This window comes from Anabrus simplex, chromosome 6 (genome assembly GCF_040414725.1).
Source record: "Anabrus simplex isolate iqAnaSimp1 chromosome 6, ASM4041472v1, whole genome shotgun sequence".
In the NCBI taxonomy this organism is placed as follows: Eukaryota; Metazoa; Arthropoda; class Insecta; order Orthoptera; family Tettigoniidae; genus Anabrus; species Anabrus simplex.
Window position 1 is genome coordinate 312,791,012 of NC_090270.1, and position 18,849 is coordinate 312,809,860.

General features: G+C 38.6%; 1 protein-coding gene across 6 annotated transcripts in view; it reads right to left on the reverse strand.

Moving 5' to 3' along the window:
* Positions 1 to 18,849, reverse strand: part of LOC136876524 (transmembrane channel-like protein 5) — a 187,062-nt gene that overhangs the window by 61,112 nt on the left and 107,101 nt on the right. For all 6 annotated transcript variants that reach the window (XM_067150547.2, XM_067150542.2, XM_067150545.2 and 3 more), the window contains one exon: positions 3,633 to 3,783. In XM_067150547.2, coding sequence (XP_067006648.1) covers positions 3,633 to 3,783 — 151 coding nt within the window. The remainder of the gene's footprint in view (positions 1 to 3,632; positions 3,784 to 18,849) is intronic.

Sequence of the window (18,849 nt, forward strand, 5' to 3'; positions counted from 1 at the left end):
CACTGAGTGGGAATAATTCTGATACAGTGATGTAGCCACACAGACGCACACAAAATGCTGTCAGTTGGTACACTTAGTTAGGCCTATTTAGAACTATTTATCCACATATTACACATTAAACACGCATATATCCTAATTAACTGCCGTCACAACAAAACACCATATCAACAAACCACCATTTTAACAACTATCACGGAACACATCGAGATTACAACCTTGAAACAGATGTCTGTTGACAATCATGTCGTTCACAACACAAGGTCACCAGTACAATTCCTGTTAAACCATCATTCCAACTAAGCAATAACTCTTCTCCACCATCAAGACCACCTCCTTATATATGTGCCTGACCAGGCTTCTAGAAAGATATGTTACAAAATACCTTCTAGTAAGTTCTCGAGTGCCTAAAAACATAGTTATAATGTAAGGAATATTCTACAATCATCTTGTCTATCTAGTGCCATTCTGGATGTTACAGTGTGTTTCATATTACTGTAGTGGATTACAAATCATATATACAGGTAATAATAAATTATATACTATTAATTACAGGTTCCTACATTAACTAAACTTATATATGTACACCACATGTTTCATGGCATAACCTCACAAACAATGCGATTATCCAACTACGTAAATAAAAATAACAACAACAACAACAACAACAACAACAACAACAACAATAATAATAATAATAATAATAATAATAATAATAATAATAATAATAATAATAATAATAATAATAATAATAATAATTGTAGTGACTGAAGAAATGTGGTGATTGGGACTTGGAAGACTGTGGGGAATTTTATATGTTCATGTGTTAATTTTGTATATTCATGTGTTCATTTATTGTTTCTTTTTGTTTTTATGTTTCCTGTGTGAAAAGATATCTAGAATTATTTGGTTATGACACTACTTCAAAATTATTTAATTATTGTGAAAAATTAGCCTTAAGAACGTTTAAAGGTAAGATGAAATACTTGTGGGACATACGGTGGCACACGTGCCAGATTGGGTAGGATGCTTCCAGCAGTTTCTGGTTGCATCAGTTTGGAAATTTCTGTATGCTACACGAAGCAGTTTGTCAGAATTATTTTCTGGGCCCTCATTGGCTATAAAAAGACTATTTGCGATTGGCAAACGAAAGAAATGTGGGGCGCTCATTGGTTGTTTCACGATTTCACGATTTCTGGCAGCGGCACCCTATGCGAGAGCCAAGTTCTTCCAAGCCGTCTTGTTTCTTGGACCGGCGACTGGAGAGGTAACGGGTCTCTTTGGCCCCCTCGATAAGGTAAGCAATTGGCTTTTTCATTTTTCTGGTAGTAATCTTCAATGTAGTGTTCAGTTTAATTTCTCTTTAGCACCGGAGTTTACCCGTTTTTCTCTCAGTCACCAAATTAAAAATTTAAATGACGTAGCCTTTGCGGCAAGTCACATCATGTTTGTTAAGAGGCAGTTTCCGTTTCCTTTTGTTTTCTTAAATAGTGTTAAAATGTAAAATATTCAATTCCTTTTGGTTGTAAATGTAAATCGTAATTTTCCCCCTTGGGGCTGTCTCGTAGGTCCGCTTCATCTTAGGATATTCCCATTTAGGATGGGCACCTTTTCCAGAAGAGTTTTTGTCAAGGCCGCCTCCTAAATGAGCTCTGTACTAAGATTATAATTTTAAATGTTGAGTTTTCCCTTCTTTCCGTGCATATTCTTTCCTACAGTGTAATGTTACTTAAATTCTGTGTGATGTTCCTTCCTAAAATAATGTAAAATAGTGTCACTGTATTTGTACTTTCTGGGTAATTTTTTGTTATTATTATTATTTTGCAATTTCCTAGAGTAATATTATTTGATCACTTTTGCAAGTTATGTTATTTCAATCAAAATTATTAAGTAAATCTTATTTAATTTGAATCACATTGATTTCGCTTCATCAGCACTGAAAATACCTTTCACCACCTGAGTATGGTCCTAGCCACTTTCCACTATCCTTTCCTTAGCCGTCATGTTGCTTAACCTGATCGTTACCATTTGTTTTCTGTGCTAAATATGCATATGGTTTTCGTTTATGTTTGATTGTGTCTAAACATTTTTAGTTGGCCTTAATTATTATTATTATTATTATTATTATTATTATTATTATTATTATTATTTATTTTTTTATTTACAGAGTTTACGCCCACATTGGAGCACTTAAATCAGACTACAACAAATTTGTCTTCCTTTTCTTTTCCCAAAAAGTCTTGAGTCTGGTTGACCTGGCTGCCCTCTCCGCATCCGTTATAACATATTGTTTCCTCTGTACAGTGGTCAGAGGAAGCCTGATGCATTTATTCTTCAAAATACTTTTCTCGCCTCTGTTTTCTATGGTTTGCATGGTAATATTCAACTCCTCCAAATCACTTTGAACTTCTTTAAACCAATTGTATTTTGATATACTATTCGAAAAGTAATTAAATAATTGTTTTAAAACTCTGTTATCACTTAGTCGAAATATATGACAAAAAAAGGCAATTCTTCTTTTTCTCATCATGTCTGTGATGGACTCACTTTCCCGATAGATAACCTCATTCGGCAACAATTTCCACTGTCCATCCACCTGATGTTTCTTGTTTATGATCGTCCTGAGTATCCTTCGATCAACTCATTGTAAGCGTTCTGTTGTTGATCTAGTATTGAGTTTAAATAATGTTTCACAAGCATAAGTTGCTTCTGGTTTAATAACAGGGTTATAATGCCTAAATTTAGCATTATTATTATTATTATTATTATTATTATTATTATTATTATTATTATTATTATTATTATTATTATTATTATTATTATTATTATTATTATTATTATTATTATTATTATCATCATCATCATCATCATCATCATAATGTATCATCTTGTTCATTTGTGTTTGTGTGTAACGCAGATGTAATAATAATAATAATAATAATAATAATAATAATAATAATAATAATAATAATAATAATAATAATAATAATAATAATAATAGTGATAATAATAATAATTTAAGCTCGATACTTGCACTATTTACCCATGGGTGAGAGAATATTGTTTTCAAGTTATATCAGTTTATCACATTTGCGTCAACAGATCGATCATCATCTTGAGAAGAGAACGATATACAACAAAGTGAAGATTTCAGATTCTGGAATTGAAACAGCAGCACATGGAACCAGATGGGAAATATAAAAGTGTTCATATTGAATTAAATGGTATCCACATTTGAGGGTTTTTTTTTTTTTTTTTTTTTTCCCTTCATCATCAATTCAACTACTTATCTTTCTTTGTTGTTTAGGGTTCTTAACAGTTGTCAGAATGTGTAAGTATTCCATTATATCACCCGTGTAAGAGATTGCCTCAGCAGGATCGAAACAGAATATAAAAAGAAGAAATAGGTCAAAATGAACAATAGCTGGCCTTCTAGGTGGCCTGACAAATCCATCATTCTCATGTTAATATTAGTATAATGTAATTAATTACTAAGGCTGTAATAAATGTTATTTCCCATCATTCATGTCCTTCACATTGTTTCAAATGACAGGTAATGTAGCAATTGTTGAAGTTGCAACAGAAGTCATGGCTCATACAAGCACAGAATCCAATCACAAGAGGGTCTTTGTTACCTTCAGTTCATTAAAGATGCTCCTGGATTTGAGATATGCTGCTTCTGTTGTAGCAACACTGAAGTCCCAGCCACACAACACCTTATGAGCATACATATTCTTCACACCACCAGAAGCTTCAATGAAACTTCTACGATAGGACTTGGCCATGCTGCAATAGGAGATTAGAACAATTACTTGTCCTAGATACTCTTACTCTCTAATTCTAATACAAGGAAAAAGATGATTGATGATTGATTGATGCTTGGTGTTTAAAGGGGCCCAAAATCTAGGTCATCAGCCCCTAATTGTATGAAATGAGACGAAATGATTTGACAAATTAAAAACCCAAAATCCTCCACTGACCACAATTCAAAACGTGAGGACAGACGGACAGATGGATATGAATTTAAAACAATCAGAGGAACCGACCCACAGAGCCTCACATGCACAGAAGCTGGTGTAAAACAATAGTATTACTGACCAAGGGACTGCTCCTTTAGCACGATACTGAATCGATGATGCTTGTAGTCGAAAGGAGTCCAAAATCCAAGTCAACAGTCCCTCATAATGATACTTATCGCTAGAAAAGTAGAACCGTGGTATTTATCACATTTTGGTACTAATCAAGAGTAGCAAAAACTCACGGTATTCCACACATGATGGTATTACTCACAGGTAATGAAATTTGCACATGTATTACAGTCCTACTGTGTTTCGCACATTGTGGCGCCATTGATAGGCAACGCAAACCTATGGTGTTCATCACCTAAATGTACTAACCACAGGGACTCGTACTATCCCATGGGGTTCCTCATATAGTGGGTACTAATCATAGGCAAGCCAGAACCATGGGTTCCGTCATCCCATGCTGTCGCTCACATAGTGCTACTAATCACAGGTACTGTAAAAGCCGTTGCACTCTCATTTGCTACTAATCACAAACCTATTTGGTACCTAACATAGTGATACTATGTGCAAGGAAAAGTGACCCATGGTGTTCCACGTGTGGTGGTACTAATCACAAGGAGTGTCATGGTTCTAATATAATCATCCCTTGGTCGCCCCTTTTAGTCGCCTCTTACGACAGGCTGGGGATACTGTGGGTGTATTCTTCGCCTGCATCCCCCACCCACAGCGGGTAGGGAAGATGAAAAGGGCTGAAACCATACAAACAAGATAACGTTGATTGTGATTCTGGAAATCACAGAGATCAAATGCAGAGAAAGAACTGTTATCTACAACCTGAACAAAAAATCTAAATGAAATAACAAGAATCAGGGACTTTGAACAACAAGCACCTATCCTGAAAGGAGTGAGGCAGGGCTGCAGTCAGTCCCCATTCCTTTTCAAAATTTAATTAGAAATGGCAAATGTTGAATGTCGCAGAGTGGATATCTCGTGACAGGTCACTCAGAAGTGCTGTTAGAGAAAACAGACACTGAACTGAGCAGGAGTTATCTCGATATAAAGGGATTTCTGTGTTCACAGTGTTCCAAATTTTACAACAGTACTTTCAGGAGTGCAAGAATGGTGTGCATAATAAAACATTACTTATTTACTTTCCTTTCAATTGCCCTTTGCTGTTAGCAATTGTACCTGTGAATGGACAATTTATTTTGACAAGGATTACATCATTAAATTCAAAATATGGTTTCTAATTTAAAGGTTGATTTTTTACTGCAAACCATAACATAAAAACCCTTCCTTACAGCTACCTATGCCGGCCCCGTGGTGTAGGGGTAGCATGCCTGCCTCTCGGCCGGAGGCCCCGGTTCGATTCCCGGCCAGGTCAGGGATTTTTCTCTCGACCTGAGGGCTGGTTCAAAGTCCACTCAGCCTACGTGATTAGAATTGAGGAACTATCTGACGGTGAAATGGCGGCCCCGGTCTCGAAAGCCCAGAATAATGGCAGAGAGGATGCGTCGTGCTGACCACACAACCCCTTGTAATCTGCAGGCCTTCGGGCTGAGCAGCGGTCGCTGGGCAGGCCAAGGCCCTTTCAAGGGGGTTAAGTGCCATGGGTTTTTTTTATGGCTACCTATTACAGATACGTAATTTATATACAGTTGAGGACTTCTTTATGGAGCATTTTATGCTGAACAATTCTTTTGTACATAACTGGTGTTTTATGATAGCTTAGGCAGCTCTGGGTGGTTGCTATTGTTTTTATATTTTTTATCACAAATCACCATAGCTTAGCTCACTTTTGTCATGGATTAATGGTTCATAATCTAAACAATCAATAAGTGCTTTATACAATGGTGAAAACAACATCAATACCCATCTGGTGGTTCTGTAGATTAGCCCACACAAATACAGACACATGCTGGGGACTTTACTTTATAATATGGATAGATATAGATTTCTGTGAACTTGAATGGGTGTTTTACAGTAAGGAAGTACTTTCAACTGTTTGGAGTAAATCAGAAGAGTTGCATGACCTATCTCTTGCACGTTATGTAACCTACATGCATTAAAAAATCCATACAGAAGAGTTTTGTATGTCAGCTTAAGGTGTGTGATAGGCCTCTGTGAATTAACCAAGTGCCTCTAAAATCTTCTTTTGCCACTAGCTCCGTGACCTCAGTTAGTTCTACACCTCTTATCTTTAAATCATGAGACTACGATTGACGTCTTCCACTGTTCTTTATGGCCGAGTTCACTACTCTCCTACAAAAACCTATCATCCTCCGTGCATCTCACACGATCCCACCACCACCAAACCCAGTTTATATGCTATCTTTAGTTCATCCAGCTTTCACTGCCATACAACAAGGTTTGTCTGAAAACAGACAGATGTCAAGATAATTTCATCCAAGAACTCATTCCTCTCCCACAAAATACTGTTGATCCCTTCCTATTCTACCATCCTGTGAGAACACATATACTTAGCACTTGAAATGATCGACCTATTCTACTTCAGTATTCCCTACCTTTACATAAATGAACAGTCACTCAAGAAAAAGATAAGCGCATGGCATTGTTTAAGTTCCTTGCAAGTACACTTTTCTCAGAAGAAAAAAAATATATATATATAAATATATAATAATAATAATAATAATAATAATAATAATAATAATAATAATAATAATAATAAACAACAACAGCAGCAGCAGCCACCTGGTGCAGGCCTTGTAAGGCAGATCCTCCATCGAGGGTAGGCGGCAATTGCCATGTATGGGAAGTGTGTGTTTTTCTAGTGGAGGATTGTGTTGTGTGTGGTGTGGGAGTTGCAGAATTGTTGGGGACAGTCCCCAACCCAAGCAAAATAACCATTTAAGGTTAAAATCTCCGACCCAGCCGGGAATCGAACCCAGGACCCTCTGAACTGAAGGTGACTTCATTGACCAATCAGCCAATGGGTCGGACCTGAAAGAAAACTGGCGGTGTGAATTTTTGTTTGTACATCAAAAACTGACTAAAATGCTCTTAAATACATATATTTTTAGTTTATTCTATAGAATAAAAATTAACATCTGGAAAAAAGCACCTGCACAATTGTGTGTGTCAGGACTTACTTCACTACTTACAAAAAAGAAAAATTACCTCAATGCATGTGAATATACATATGTACATGATCAAGTGTTTTATTTTACAGTGGGGAATAATTTAAAACAATTAAATCTTCATTCAAACACAAGTAAACGTTACATTTTCTACATTGAGAAGGAGTTTTGCTATTAATGCCCTTTTGGCAGCAGCTGCTTGTCGTCAGACCTAAAAGAAATCTGGAGGTGTCAAAACGTCAAAAACTTACTAAAATACTCTCAAATACATGTTTTTACAGTTTATTTTACGAAATAAAAACTATCGGCTGAAAAACAGAACCCACACAATTATGCGTGTCAGGACTTCATTCACTACTTGCAAAAAATAAAAAATTAAAAAAAATTCAACTCAATGTATGTGAATATGCACATGTACATGATCAAATGTTCTATTTTACAGTGTGGAACGATTTTAAACAATTAATATCTTATACATTACATTTCTCGTGTAGAGTACGAGTTTTTCTTTCACAGTCCTTTTTGTGACAGCACCCAGCACTCCTGCATGCATTGCCTGTAAGGATACCTAGCCCGCACATATGTGCATATCAACATTCAAAACCTCATGGTATTACGTACGATGTTGTAAATTCGCAATTTACGTTTGCTACACAATCTACACACTTCATTGATTATATTCTGATATTCAGTAAAGCTTCTAGATTAATATGAATGCAATAAATAAATGCTTACTTTAGGCATTACTGCTTCCCGCCATATTGCTAACGAACTGTATTTTTGAACTTTTCTTCCTGCCGCCTGGTGGTCAAGTACAAAATAAAAACAGCTGAAGTATATGCTACGTGTCCCGCACAAGCACTGCAGTCCGGTCTAGCACCAAGAAAATGTCAAATAAGCTCAGACATAAATAAAATACGAACCCGCACAATTGTGTGTACACGGTCTGAAAGGGATATCAGCGGGGGCTCAGATGTTTAGGAAAAGTCATATTTTTTCTTTGTCTCTATTTTCTTGCCCGATTGGCTTTTGGTGCAAATCAGGTGATTATCGTCACAATTAAGTAATTTTTATTAGTCATATAAATGCATATTTTGGCTATTTTTTCCATAAGGTCATATTTTGAGCTATTTTTGTAGAAACATCATATTTTGGCGGCTTGACGACAGCTGTAGCTCTGCAAAATCATCTTTAACTTAGTGAATGAGAACTAGTGTTCACAAAACTGCTGCTCAGTATCACATCTGCAGTTAATACAAGTGCAATACCCTTTGTATAGAATGAAGGTCAGAGACCTCACCGCACCTTTTACCCCTCCCACGCTGTACTCGGCAACCCAGTCTCCCAGGTAGAGAGAGAAATAATCCTGAAAAACCCATCCCAGCAGTGAGCTAATTACTTGCGGCAACTGCTCACTTGTCTTTGTTCAAATATTAGAACCTCTAACTCCTTTCACTCACACAAGTGTCAGTTTACAGTGACTCGTATTCCAGCACACATTCTACTGGTGTTAAGTTATGAAGCTTTGTTAAGGAATTTGGAGAAGAATATTTCTGTACAGATGGTTTAGTTCTATTTTGCAAGTTATGTGAAGTGAAAGTCATGGTTGAAAAATGTTTTAATGTGCAACAATATTGTAACACGGCAAAACACAGCAGCAATGTCAGACGACAACACGTCGATAAGAAGAGGCAGCAACTGATATTCAATAAGGCTGTTACATCTTCAGCGATGGACAGATGTTCGGAATTTTCAAAGGAACTTGGCAAGATGGTGGTGTCTACAAACATTCCTCTAAACAACGTAAGCAATCCCCATTTCAAGAATTTCCTGGAGAAATACACAAAGAAATTTGTTCCTACATAATCAACACTGTGAAAAAAACTATTTATCACGTTGCCATGAAGATACTCTAAATCGAATATGGAACAGTGTAGCAGACAATAAAATTTGGATATTTGTTGATGAGATGACAGATGGTGCAGGTAGATATATAGGGAATGTTATTACTGGAAAACACTGTGCTGATCGCCCTGGGGATATTTTTCTACTAACCTCAGAAGTTTTAGAGAGAGCAAATCATTCGATGATTGCAATTCTTTTTGATAATGCACTAAACATTTTGTGGAAGGATGACATTAAGCGGGAAAACTTTCATCTCTTTGTTTCTGATGCTACTTCGTACATGGTGAAGGCTGCTGAAGGCCTTAAAATGTTTCATCCAAGAATGACTCACCTCACTTGCCTTGCACATGTTCTGCATAGGGTGGCAGAAATTTTTCTGACGTCGATAGATTGATATCTAACGACTAAAAAACGTTTTTTGAAAGCACCAGTGTGGGTTGCAACTTTCAAAGAGTTAGCTCCTTCAATGCCACTCCCTCCACAGCCAGTTCTTACTACTGTAGGGGGGGGCGAGGATCAATGCTTCCGTGTATTATTGTGAAAACTACTCCACTATCAAAAACATTATTAACGGCTTCAACAAAGATGATACCTCTTCTATCAAGATAGCACAGGAATTGTTTTCCAACAGTCTGTCAGATAGTCTGCCATATATTATGTCAAACTTTGGAATTATATCGAGTGCAATATTACTCATTTAGAAGCTGCTAGCTTAGAAATTCATACAAGTATTGAAATTGTGAAAAGTATTGAACTATCAATACAACAATCACATGAAATAGTTGGCGATGGTGCTTAATCGAAATGACGGTTTTCGACGTGTGTGCAAGGTAAATGATGTTCTTAGAGAAGGTACCAGTACACTTCAAGATGATTGCATACTCCACAGCAGTGATTTAACATTATTTAAATATGCACCAATAACATCTTGTCACATAGAAAGGAACTTCTCTTCTTACAAGAATGTATTAAATGATAATCGGAGGTCTTTTGCGCCTGATGCTTTGAAGATGACTCTTGACATACACTTCAGTTCCACCCAGGGAGAAGAATGAAAAAGGTATGTGAGTTTACACTACAGGCCCTGCTGCCCTACCATAATGTACTGAATGACATCTACTTAATTTGTTTCGTGGTGCTCAATTTAAACTTTAACGCATTAGAATCTGGGCTTGAATGTTCCAAAATTTGTTAAAAAATAGATTGATTTCTAGTTTTCTCATATTTCAAACCACCAATACAGGATGTAAACATGTTTTGACTTTTAAAATGTTAAGTGATCTCATAATCTTAGGAAACTTAGTACTTTATAGGAATGTATTCACAAATGTTTGAGAAAGGAATCAAGGACAATAGACTGCGAACAACTGCTAAACATATACATACATACATACATACATACATACATACATACATACATATATACATTATCATTATAGACTGTTATGCCTTTCAGCGTTCAGTCTGCAAGCCTCTGAGAATTTACTAAACGTCGCCACAATCCTCGATTTGCAACTAGTGTTGTGGCCTCATTTAGTTCTATACCTCTTATCTTTAAATCGTTAGAAACAGAGTCTAACCATCGTCGTCTTGGTCTCCCTCTACTTCTCTTACCCTCCATAACAGAGTCCATTATTCTCCTAGGTAACCTATCCTCCTCCATTCGCCTCACATGACCCCACCACCGAAGCCGGTTTATGCGTACAGCTTCATCCATCGAGTTCATTCCTAAATTAGCCTTTATCTCCTCATTCCGAGTTCCTTCCTGCCATTGTTCCCACCTGTTTGTACCAGCAATCATTCTTGCTACTTTCATGTCTGTTACTTCTAACTTATGAATAAGATATCCTGAGTCCACCCAGCTTTCGCTCCCATAAAGCAAAGTTGGTCTGAAAACAGACCGATGTAAAGATAGTTTCGTCTGGGAGCTGACTTCCTTCTTACAGAATACTGTTGATCGCAACTGCGAGCTCACTGCATTAGCTTTACTACACCTTGATTCAATCTCACTTACTATATTACCATCCTGGGAAAACACACAACCTAAATACTTGAAATTATCGACCTGTTCTAGCTTTGTATCACCAATCTGACATTCAATTCTGTTGGATTTCTTACCTACTGACATCAATTTAGTCTTCGAGAGGCTAATTTTCATACCATACTCACTGCACCTATTTTCAAGTTCCAAGATGTTAGACTGCAGGCTTTCAGCACAGTCTGCCATTAAGACCAAGTCGTCAGCATAGGCCAGGCTGCTTACTACATTTCCACCTAACTGAATCCCTCCCTGCCATTTTATACCTTTCAGCATATGATCCACGTAAACTACAAACAGCAAAGGTGAAAGATTACAGCCTTGTCTAACTCCTGTAAGTACCCTGAACCAAGAACTCATTCTACCATCAATTCTCACTGAAGCCCAATTGTCAACATAAATGCCTTTGATTGATTTTAATAATCTACCTTTAATTCCATAGTCCCCCAGTATAGCGAACATCTTTTCCCTCGGTACCCTGTCATATGCTTTCTCTAGATCTACGAAACAAACACAACTGCCTATTCCTCTCGTAGCATTTTTCAATTACCTGGCGCATACTGAAAATCTGATCCTGGTCTGAAACCACACTGGTTTTCATCCAACTTCCTCTCAACGATTCATCGCACCCTCCCTTCCAAGATGCTTGTGAAAACTTTGCCTGGTATACTAATCAATGAGATACCTCGATAGTTGTTGCAATCCTTCCTGTTCCCTTGCTTATAGATAGGTACAATTACTGCTTTTGTCCAATCTGAAGGTACCTTACCAACACTCCATGCTAATTTTACTACTCTATGAAGCCATTTCATCCCTGCCTTCCCACTATACTTCACCATTTCAGGTCTAATTTCATCTATTCCTGCTGCCTTATGACAATGGAGTTTATTCACTATCCTTTCCACTTCCTCAAGCGTAATTTCACCAACATCATTTTCCTCCTCCCCATGAGCTTGACTGTTTGCAACACCACCATGATGATTTCCTTTTACATTGAGAAGATGTTCAAAATATTCCCTCCACCTCTCCAGTGATTCCCTGGGATCTGTTATGAGTTCACCTGAATTACTCAAAACACTGTTCATTTCTTTTTTCCCTCCCTTCCTAAGATTCTTCATTACTGTCCAGAAAGGTTTCCCAGCTGCTTGACCTAGCCTTTCCAGGTTATTACCAAAATCTTCCCATGACTTCTTTTTGAATTCAACAACTATTTGTTTCACTCTGTTTCTTTCATCTACGTACAAATCCCTGTCGTCTGCCTCGGCCCTTGTTTGGAGCCATTTCTGATAAGCCTTCTTTTTACGTTTACAGGCTGCTCTCACTTCATCATTCCACCAAGATGTTTGCCTTTTCCCATCTTTACACACAGTTGTTCCTAGGCATTCCCTTGCTGTTTCTACTACAGCATCCCTGTATGCCACCCATTCACTTTCTATATCCTGAACCTGCTTACTGTCTACTGTTCGAAACTTCTCACTAATCATATCCATGTACTTCTGTCTAATTTCCTCGTCCTGGAGATTTTCTACCCTTATTCGTTTGCAGACAGATTTCACTTTCACTACCCTAGGCCTAGAGATACTTAGTTCACTACAGATCAGATAATGGTCTGTATCATTGAAAAATCCCCAAAAAACTCGTACATTCCTAAAAGATTTCCTGAATTCAAAGTCTGTTAAGATATATTCTATTATGGATCTGGTACCCCTAGCCTCCCATGTGTAGCGGTGAATAGCCTTATGCTTGAAGAATGTATTCGTAACAGCTAAACCCATACTAGCACAGAAGTCCAGCAAACGCTTCCCATTCCCATTAGCTTCCATATCTTCCCCACATTTACCAATCACCCTTTCGTATCCTTCAGTTCTATTCCCAACTCTCGCATTGAAATCGCCCATTAGCACTATTCTATCCTTGCTGTTGACCCTGACCACGATGTCACTCAATGCTTCATAAAACTTGTCAACTTCATCCTCATCTGCACCCTCACATGGTGAATACACCGACACAATTCTTGTCCTAATTCCTCCCACTGACAAATCTACCCACATCATTCGCTCACTTACGTGCCTAACAGAAACTATGTTGCGTGCAATGGTACTGCTGATAAAGAGCCCTACCACAGACTCTGCCCTTCCCTTTCTAACACCCGTCAAGTACACTTTATAATCTCCTATCTCTTCCTCCTTATCTCCCCTTACCCGAATATCACTTACTCCTAGCACATCCAGATGCATCCTCTTTGCTGACTCAGCAAGTTCTACCTTCTTTCTTCCATAAGCCCCATTAATATTGATAGCTCCCCATCGAATTCCATTTCGTTCGCCAAGTTGTTTCCAAGGAGTCCCTCGCCTGTCAAATGGGAGTGGGACTCCATTACTCCCATAGGTCCGAGGCTTGCTTAAAGTGTTCTGAGCTCGGTAAATTCATGAAGCAGGATGCTGCCCTACTTGCACATAGTCCAAGTGAGGATCTCTCCTCTAACGGGTTATGGACCACCGGTGAATTGTGTAGTCCTAGCCGCCTGAGCACAAGGAGGGCCACGACTCAGAATATGTCCGAGATGCCCACTCCCATTCCATAGCAACTGGTATCCCGACTCTCAGGACCGCTTACTAGGCCACTCAGCCGTTGCCCATGGTTCACGATCTAGGACGTGACTACAGTAACCCACAAACATGAACCATGCTAAACATATATATTCAGAAAATTAATACGAAAGTAACATCACACATACATACATACATACATACATACATCATTTTAGACTGTTATACCTTTCAGCGTTCAGTCTGCAAGCCTCTGTGAATTTACTAAAAGTCGTCACAATCCTCTATTTGCAACTAGTGCTGTGGCCTCATTTAGTTCTATACCTCTTATCTTTAAATTGTTAGAAACTGTGTCTAACCATCGTCGTCTTGGTCTACCTCTACTTCTCTAACCTCCATAACAGAGTCCATTATTCACCTAGGTAACCTATCCTCCTCCATTCGCTCACATGACCCCACCACCGAAGCCGGTTTACGCGTACAGCTTCGTCCATCGAGCTCATTCCTACATTAGGCTTTATCTCCTCATTCCGAGCAGCCTCCTGCCAATGTCCCACCTCTTTGTACCAGCAATCATTCTGCCACTTTCATGTCTGTTACTCCTAACTTATGAATAAGATATACTGAGTCCACCCAGCTTTCGCTCCCGTAAAGCAAAGTTGGTCTGAAAACAGACCGATGTAAAGATAGTTTCCTCTGGGAGCTGAATTCCTTCTTACAGAATACTGTTGATCACAACTGCAAGCTCACTGCATCACCTTTACATCACCTTGATTCAATCTCACTTACTATATTACCACCCTGGGAAAACACACAACCTACCTGTTCTAGCTTTGTATCACCCATCTCACATTCAGTTCTGTTGAATTTCTTACCTACTGACATCAATGTAGTCTTCGAGATGCTAATTTTCATACCATACTCACTGCACCTATTTTCAAGTTCCAAGATATTAGACTGCAGGGTTTCGGCACAATCTGCCAATAAGACCAAGTCGTCAGCATAGACCACACTGCTTATTACATTTCCACCTAAATCCCTCCCTGCCATTTTATACCTTTCCTAACGCCTGTAAGTACCCTGAACCAAGAACTCATTCTACCATCAATTCTCACTGAAGCCCAATTGTCAACATAAATGCCTTTGATTGATTTTAATAATCTACCATTAATTCCATAGTCCCCTAGTATGGCGAACATCTCTTCCCTCGGTACCCTGTCATACGCTTTCTCTAGATCTACGAAATATAAACACAACTGCCTATTCCTCCCATAGCATTTTTCAATTACCTGGCGCATACTCAAAATCAGATCCTGACAACCCCTCTGTGGTCTGAAACCACACTCGTTTTAATCCAAATTCCTCTCAACAACTGATCGCACCCTCGTTTCCAAGATGCTTGTGAAAACTTTGCCTGGTATACTAATCAATGAGATACCTCGATAGTTGTTGCAATCCTTCCTGTTCCCTTGCTTATACATAGGTGCAATTAATGATTTTGTCCAATCTGAAGGTACCTTACCAACACTCCATGCTAATCTTACTACTCTATGAAGCCATTTCATCCCTGACTTCCCACTATACTTCACCATTCCAGGTCTAATTTCATCTATTCCTGCTGCTTTATGACAATGGAGTTTACTTACCATCCTCTCCACTTCCTCAAGCGTAATTTCACCAATATCATTTTTCTCCTCCTCATGAGCTTGGCTGTTTGCAACACCACCAGGAAGATTTCCTTTTACGTTGAGAAGATTTTCAAAATATTCCCTCCACCTCTCCAGTGATTCCCTGGGATCTATTATGAGTTCACTTGAATGACTCAAAACACTGTTCATTTCCTTTTTCCCTCCCTTCCTTAGATTCTTTATTATTGTCCAGAAAGGTTTCCCAGCTGCTTGACCTAGCCTTTCCAGGTTATTACCAAAATCTTCCCACGGCTTCTTTTTGGATTCAACAACTATTTGTTTCACTCTGTTTCTTTCATTTACGTACAAATCCCTGTATGCCTCAGCCCTTGTTTGGAACCATTTCTGATAAGTCTTCTTTTTAAGTTTACAAGCTGCTCTCACTTCATCATTCCACCAAGATGTTTGCCTTTTCCCATCTTTACACACAGTTGTTCCTAAGCATTCCCTTGCTGTTTCTAGTACAGCATCCCTGTATGCCAACCATTCTCTTTCTGTATCCTGAACCTGCTTACAGTCTACTGTTCAAAATTTCTCATTAATCATATCCATGTACTTCTGTCTAATTTCCTCGTCCTGGAGATTATCTACCCTTATTCGTTTGCAGACAGATTTCACTTTCTCTACCCTACGTCTAGAGACAATTAGTTCACTACAGATCAGATAGTGGTCTGTATCATCGAAAAATCCCTGGAAAACTCGTACATTCCTAACAGATTTCCTGAATTCGAAGTCGGTTAACACGATGAGTGCCGAGCCGATTGTAGCACACTATTCCACTGGTGCCAGGCATGTTTTTGAATTGCATTCCGCTGGTGCCAAAGCAATTGTACGCCTTGTAGTCTGTTTATATAATCTTGGGATGTATTTATATGATGTACTAAGTAAATATTATATCACCATACCATGGTCATGTGTGACGCCATATGGTGTCACATCAATTTTTTACGAAAGATAAAATATAGCGTGACGCCATATGGTGTCACAGAATTTTTTGACATGGAATGTGCAATACGAATTTCAAATACGGGATACTTATTTGCTAATTCAAATTAACACAATATTTATGAAAACCTAGTAAAATGCAAAACAAGTACTTATATTACATTACATATTGTTCCGAACAGTTTTCTGATAACTCTAAACAATGAAAATATGCGTCTTGGCACGCCCGAGTTCTTGTTACTCGTTTTGCACACTTGTTTCATGTGCTATTTTCATATTTACGTTTTTTACATCTGATCGGGAAGTTAAGGGGAGCGCGCTAACTATACGCTACCTGGCTGCTAGCGCAGCTCGACGCAGCGCGGTTTGTTCACGTCCGCTGCTTCGCTCCTCCCTACCTCTCCGCCACACTCCGATACTCCCGCGGCACTTCTAATTTTATGACTATTTATTTGTTCAATTTTGGCGTTTAAATTTGTGCTGCGTACATGCAGTTTTCACCTTGGCATTCTACTGCCTCCCACGAATATTCCTACCAAATTTCAACCGAATCCGAGTGTAACACATGTATGTGTTCCCTCGTAAGACTATTACCAATATCTTCCATTTTTTTATATTTTTGCACAACTATATAAACCGAGTGATAATACGTAAGTAAACGAGGAATAAACAATGCCTGGCGCGCTTTCACCTGTGACAATGACCACTGGCCAGTCAGTGGCTTCGGAAGAATACTGTGGCGCCACATGGTGACATAGAGTAAAAATACATAGCTGGAATAGACCCTGAAGTTCGCCCTTCACGTAGTACCAATTTTACGCGCATAGATGTCACAGCTGATTATCTACGGTGCATCGCCTGAAACTCAACTGTGCCGCCATATGGAGTCACGCCATCTCAAATTTGAAGACCATCGTGACGCCATATGGCGGCACGTGGCACCCAACGTGTTAAGATATAGTCTATTATGGATCTAGTACCCGTAGCCTCCCACGTGTAGCGGTGAATAGCCTTATGCTTGAAGAATGTATTCATAATAGCTAAACCCATACTAGCACAGAAGTCCAGAAAACGCTTCCCATTCCCGTTAGCTTCCATATCTTCCCCACATTTACCAATCACCCTTTCATATACTTCAGTTCCATTTCCAACTCTCGCATTGAAACGCCCATTAGCACTATTCTATCCTTGCTGTTGACCCTGACCATGATGTCACTCAATGCCTCATAAAACTTGTCAACTTCAACCTCATATACACCCTCGCATGGTTAATACACTGAGACATTTCGCTTCTTAATTCCTCCAACTGCCAAATCTACCCACATCATTTGCTCATTTATGTGCCTAACAGAAACTATGTTGCGTGCAATGGTATCCCTGGTAAACAGCCCTACCCCATACTCTGCCCTTCCCTTTCTAACACCCGTCAAGTACAGTTTATAATTTTCTATCTCTTCCTCATTATCTCCCCTTACCCGAATATCACTTACTCCTAGCACATCCAGATGCATCCTCTTTGCTGATTCTGCCAGTTCTACTTTCTTTCATCCATAAGCCCCATTAATACTGATAGTTCCCCATCGAATTCCATTTTGTTCACCAAGTTGTTTCCAAGGAGTCCCTCGCCTGTCAGATGGAAGTGGGACTCCGTTACTCCCATACGTCCGAGGCTTGCTTAAAATGTTCTGAGCTCCGTAAATTCATGAAGCAGGATGCTACCCTACTTACACGATAGTCCAAGTGAGGATCTCTCCTCTAACAGGTTATGCACCACTGGTGGATTGTGTAGTCCTAGCCGCCTGAGCACAAGGAGGGCCATGACTCAGAATATGTCCGAGATGCCCACTCCCATTCCACAGCAACTGGTATCCCGACTCTCACGGCCACTTACTAGGTCACTCAGCCGTTGCCCATAGTTTACGAACTAGAACGTGACTACAGTAACCCACACCATGAAGTAAAAATGAATAATTTAGTTAATAAACATGTATCAAAGGAATTGCTGTTTCGATTTATAATTTATTTTAAAACGGCCATATTTTCATTCTTAGGTCATATTTAATCACTGCTTATTTGGGCTACTTTTAGGTCTTAAACATCCAAGCCCTAGTAATGGCAAACATTGTATTCTTAACTGTATGGAAAAGTAATTAGGATAAATGTTCCTTCTCTCCCATTGTCCATATATTATCAATTACGTGTAAACAACAAATGACTAAGAAGAGCATAATAAATGAGCAACTCTTAGTGTCAAGAAGTACTGATGCTATGAATTACATTCACATTTCCCCAAAACAATATTTTGTTCAATAATAGACATAATGTTTGTTCAGGGTATCCACAGAGTTTATATCTACATGGGAGGTGAATTATATTTTTATAATTAAAATTAATTATGATAAAATATTAAATGCGAGTGATATACAATGCCAAGTACTCATTCTTCTTTTTGAAGTAACTGTACATACTGAAAAATACTCAGCAATTTCTGAGTTACAGCAGAACAAACCAAAAGCAACCTGACCTCTTAGAGTTTTATTACAGACTTAAGCCTGAAGATCTGCACCAATTTTGCAGCAATGACTAAAAGGTTGTTAAAAATCC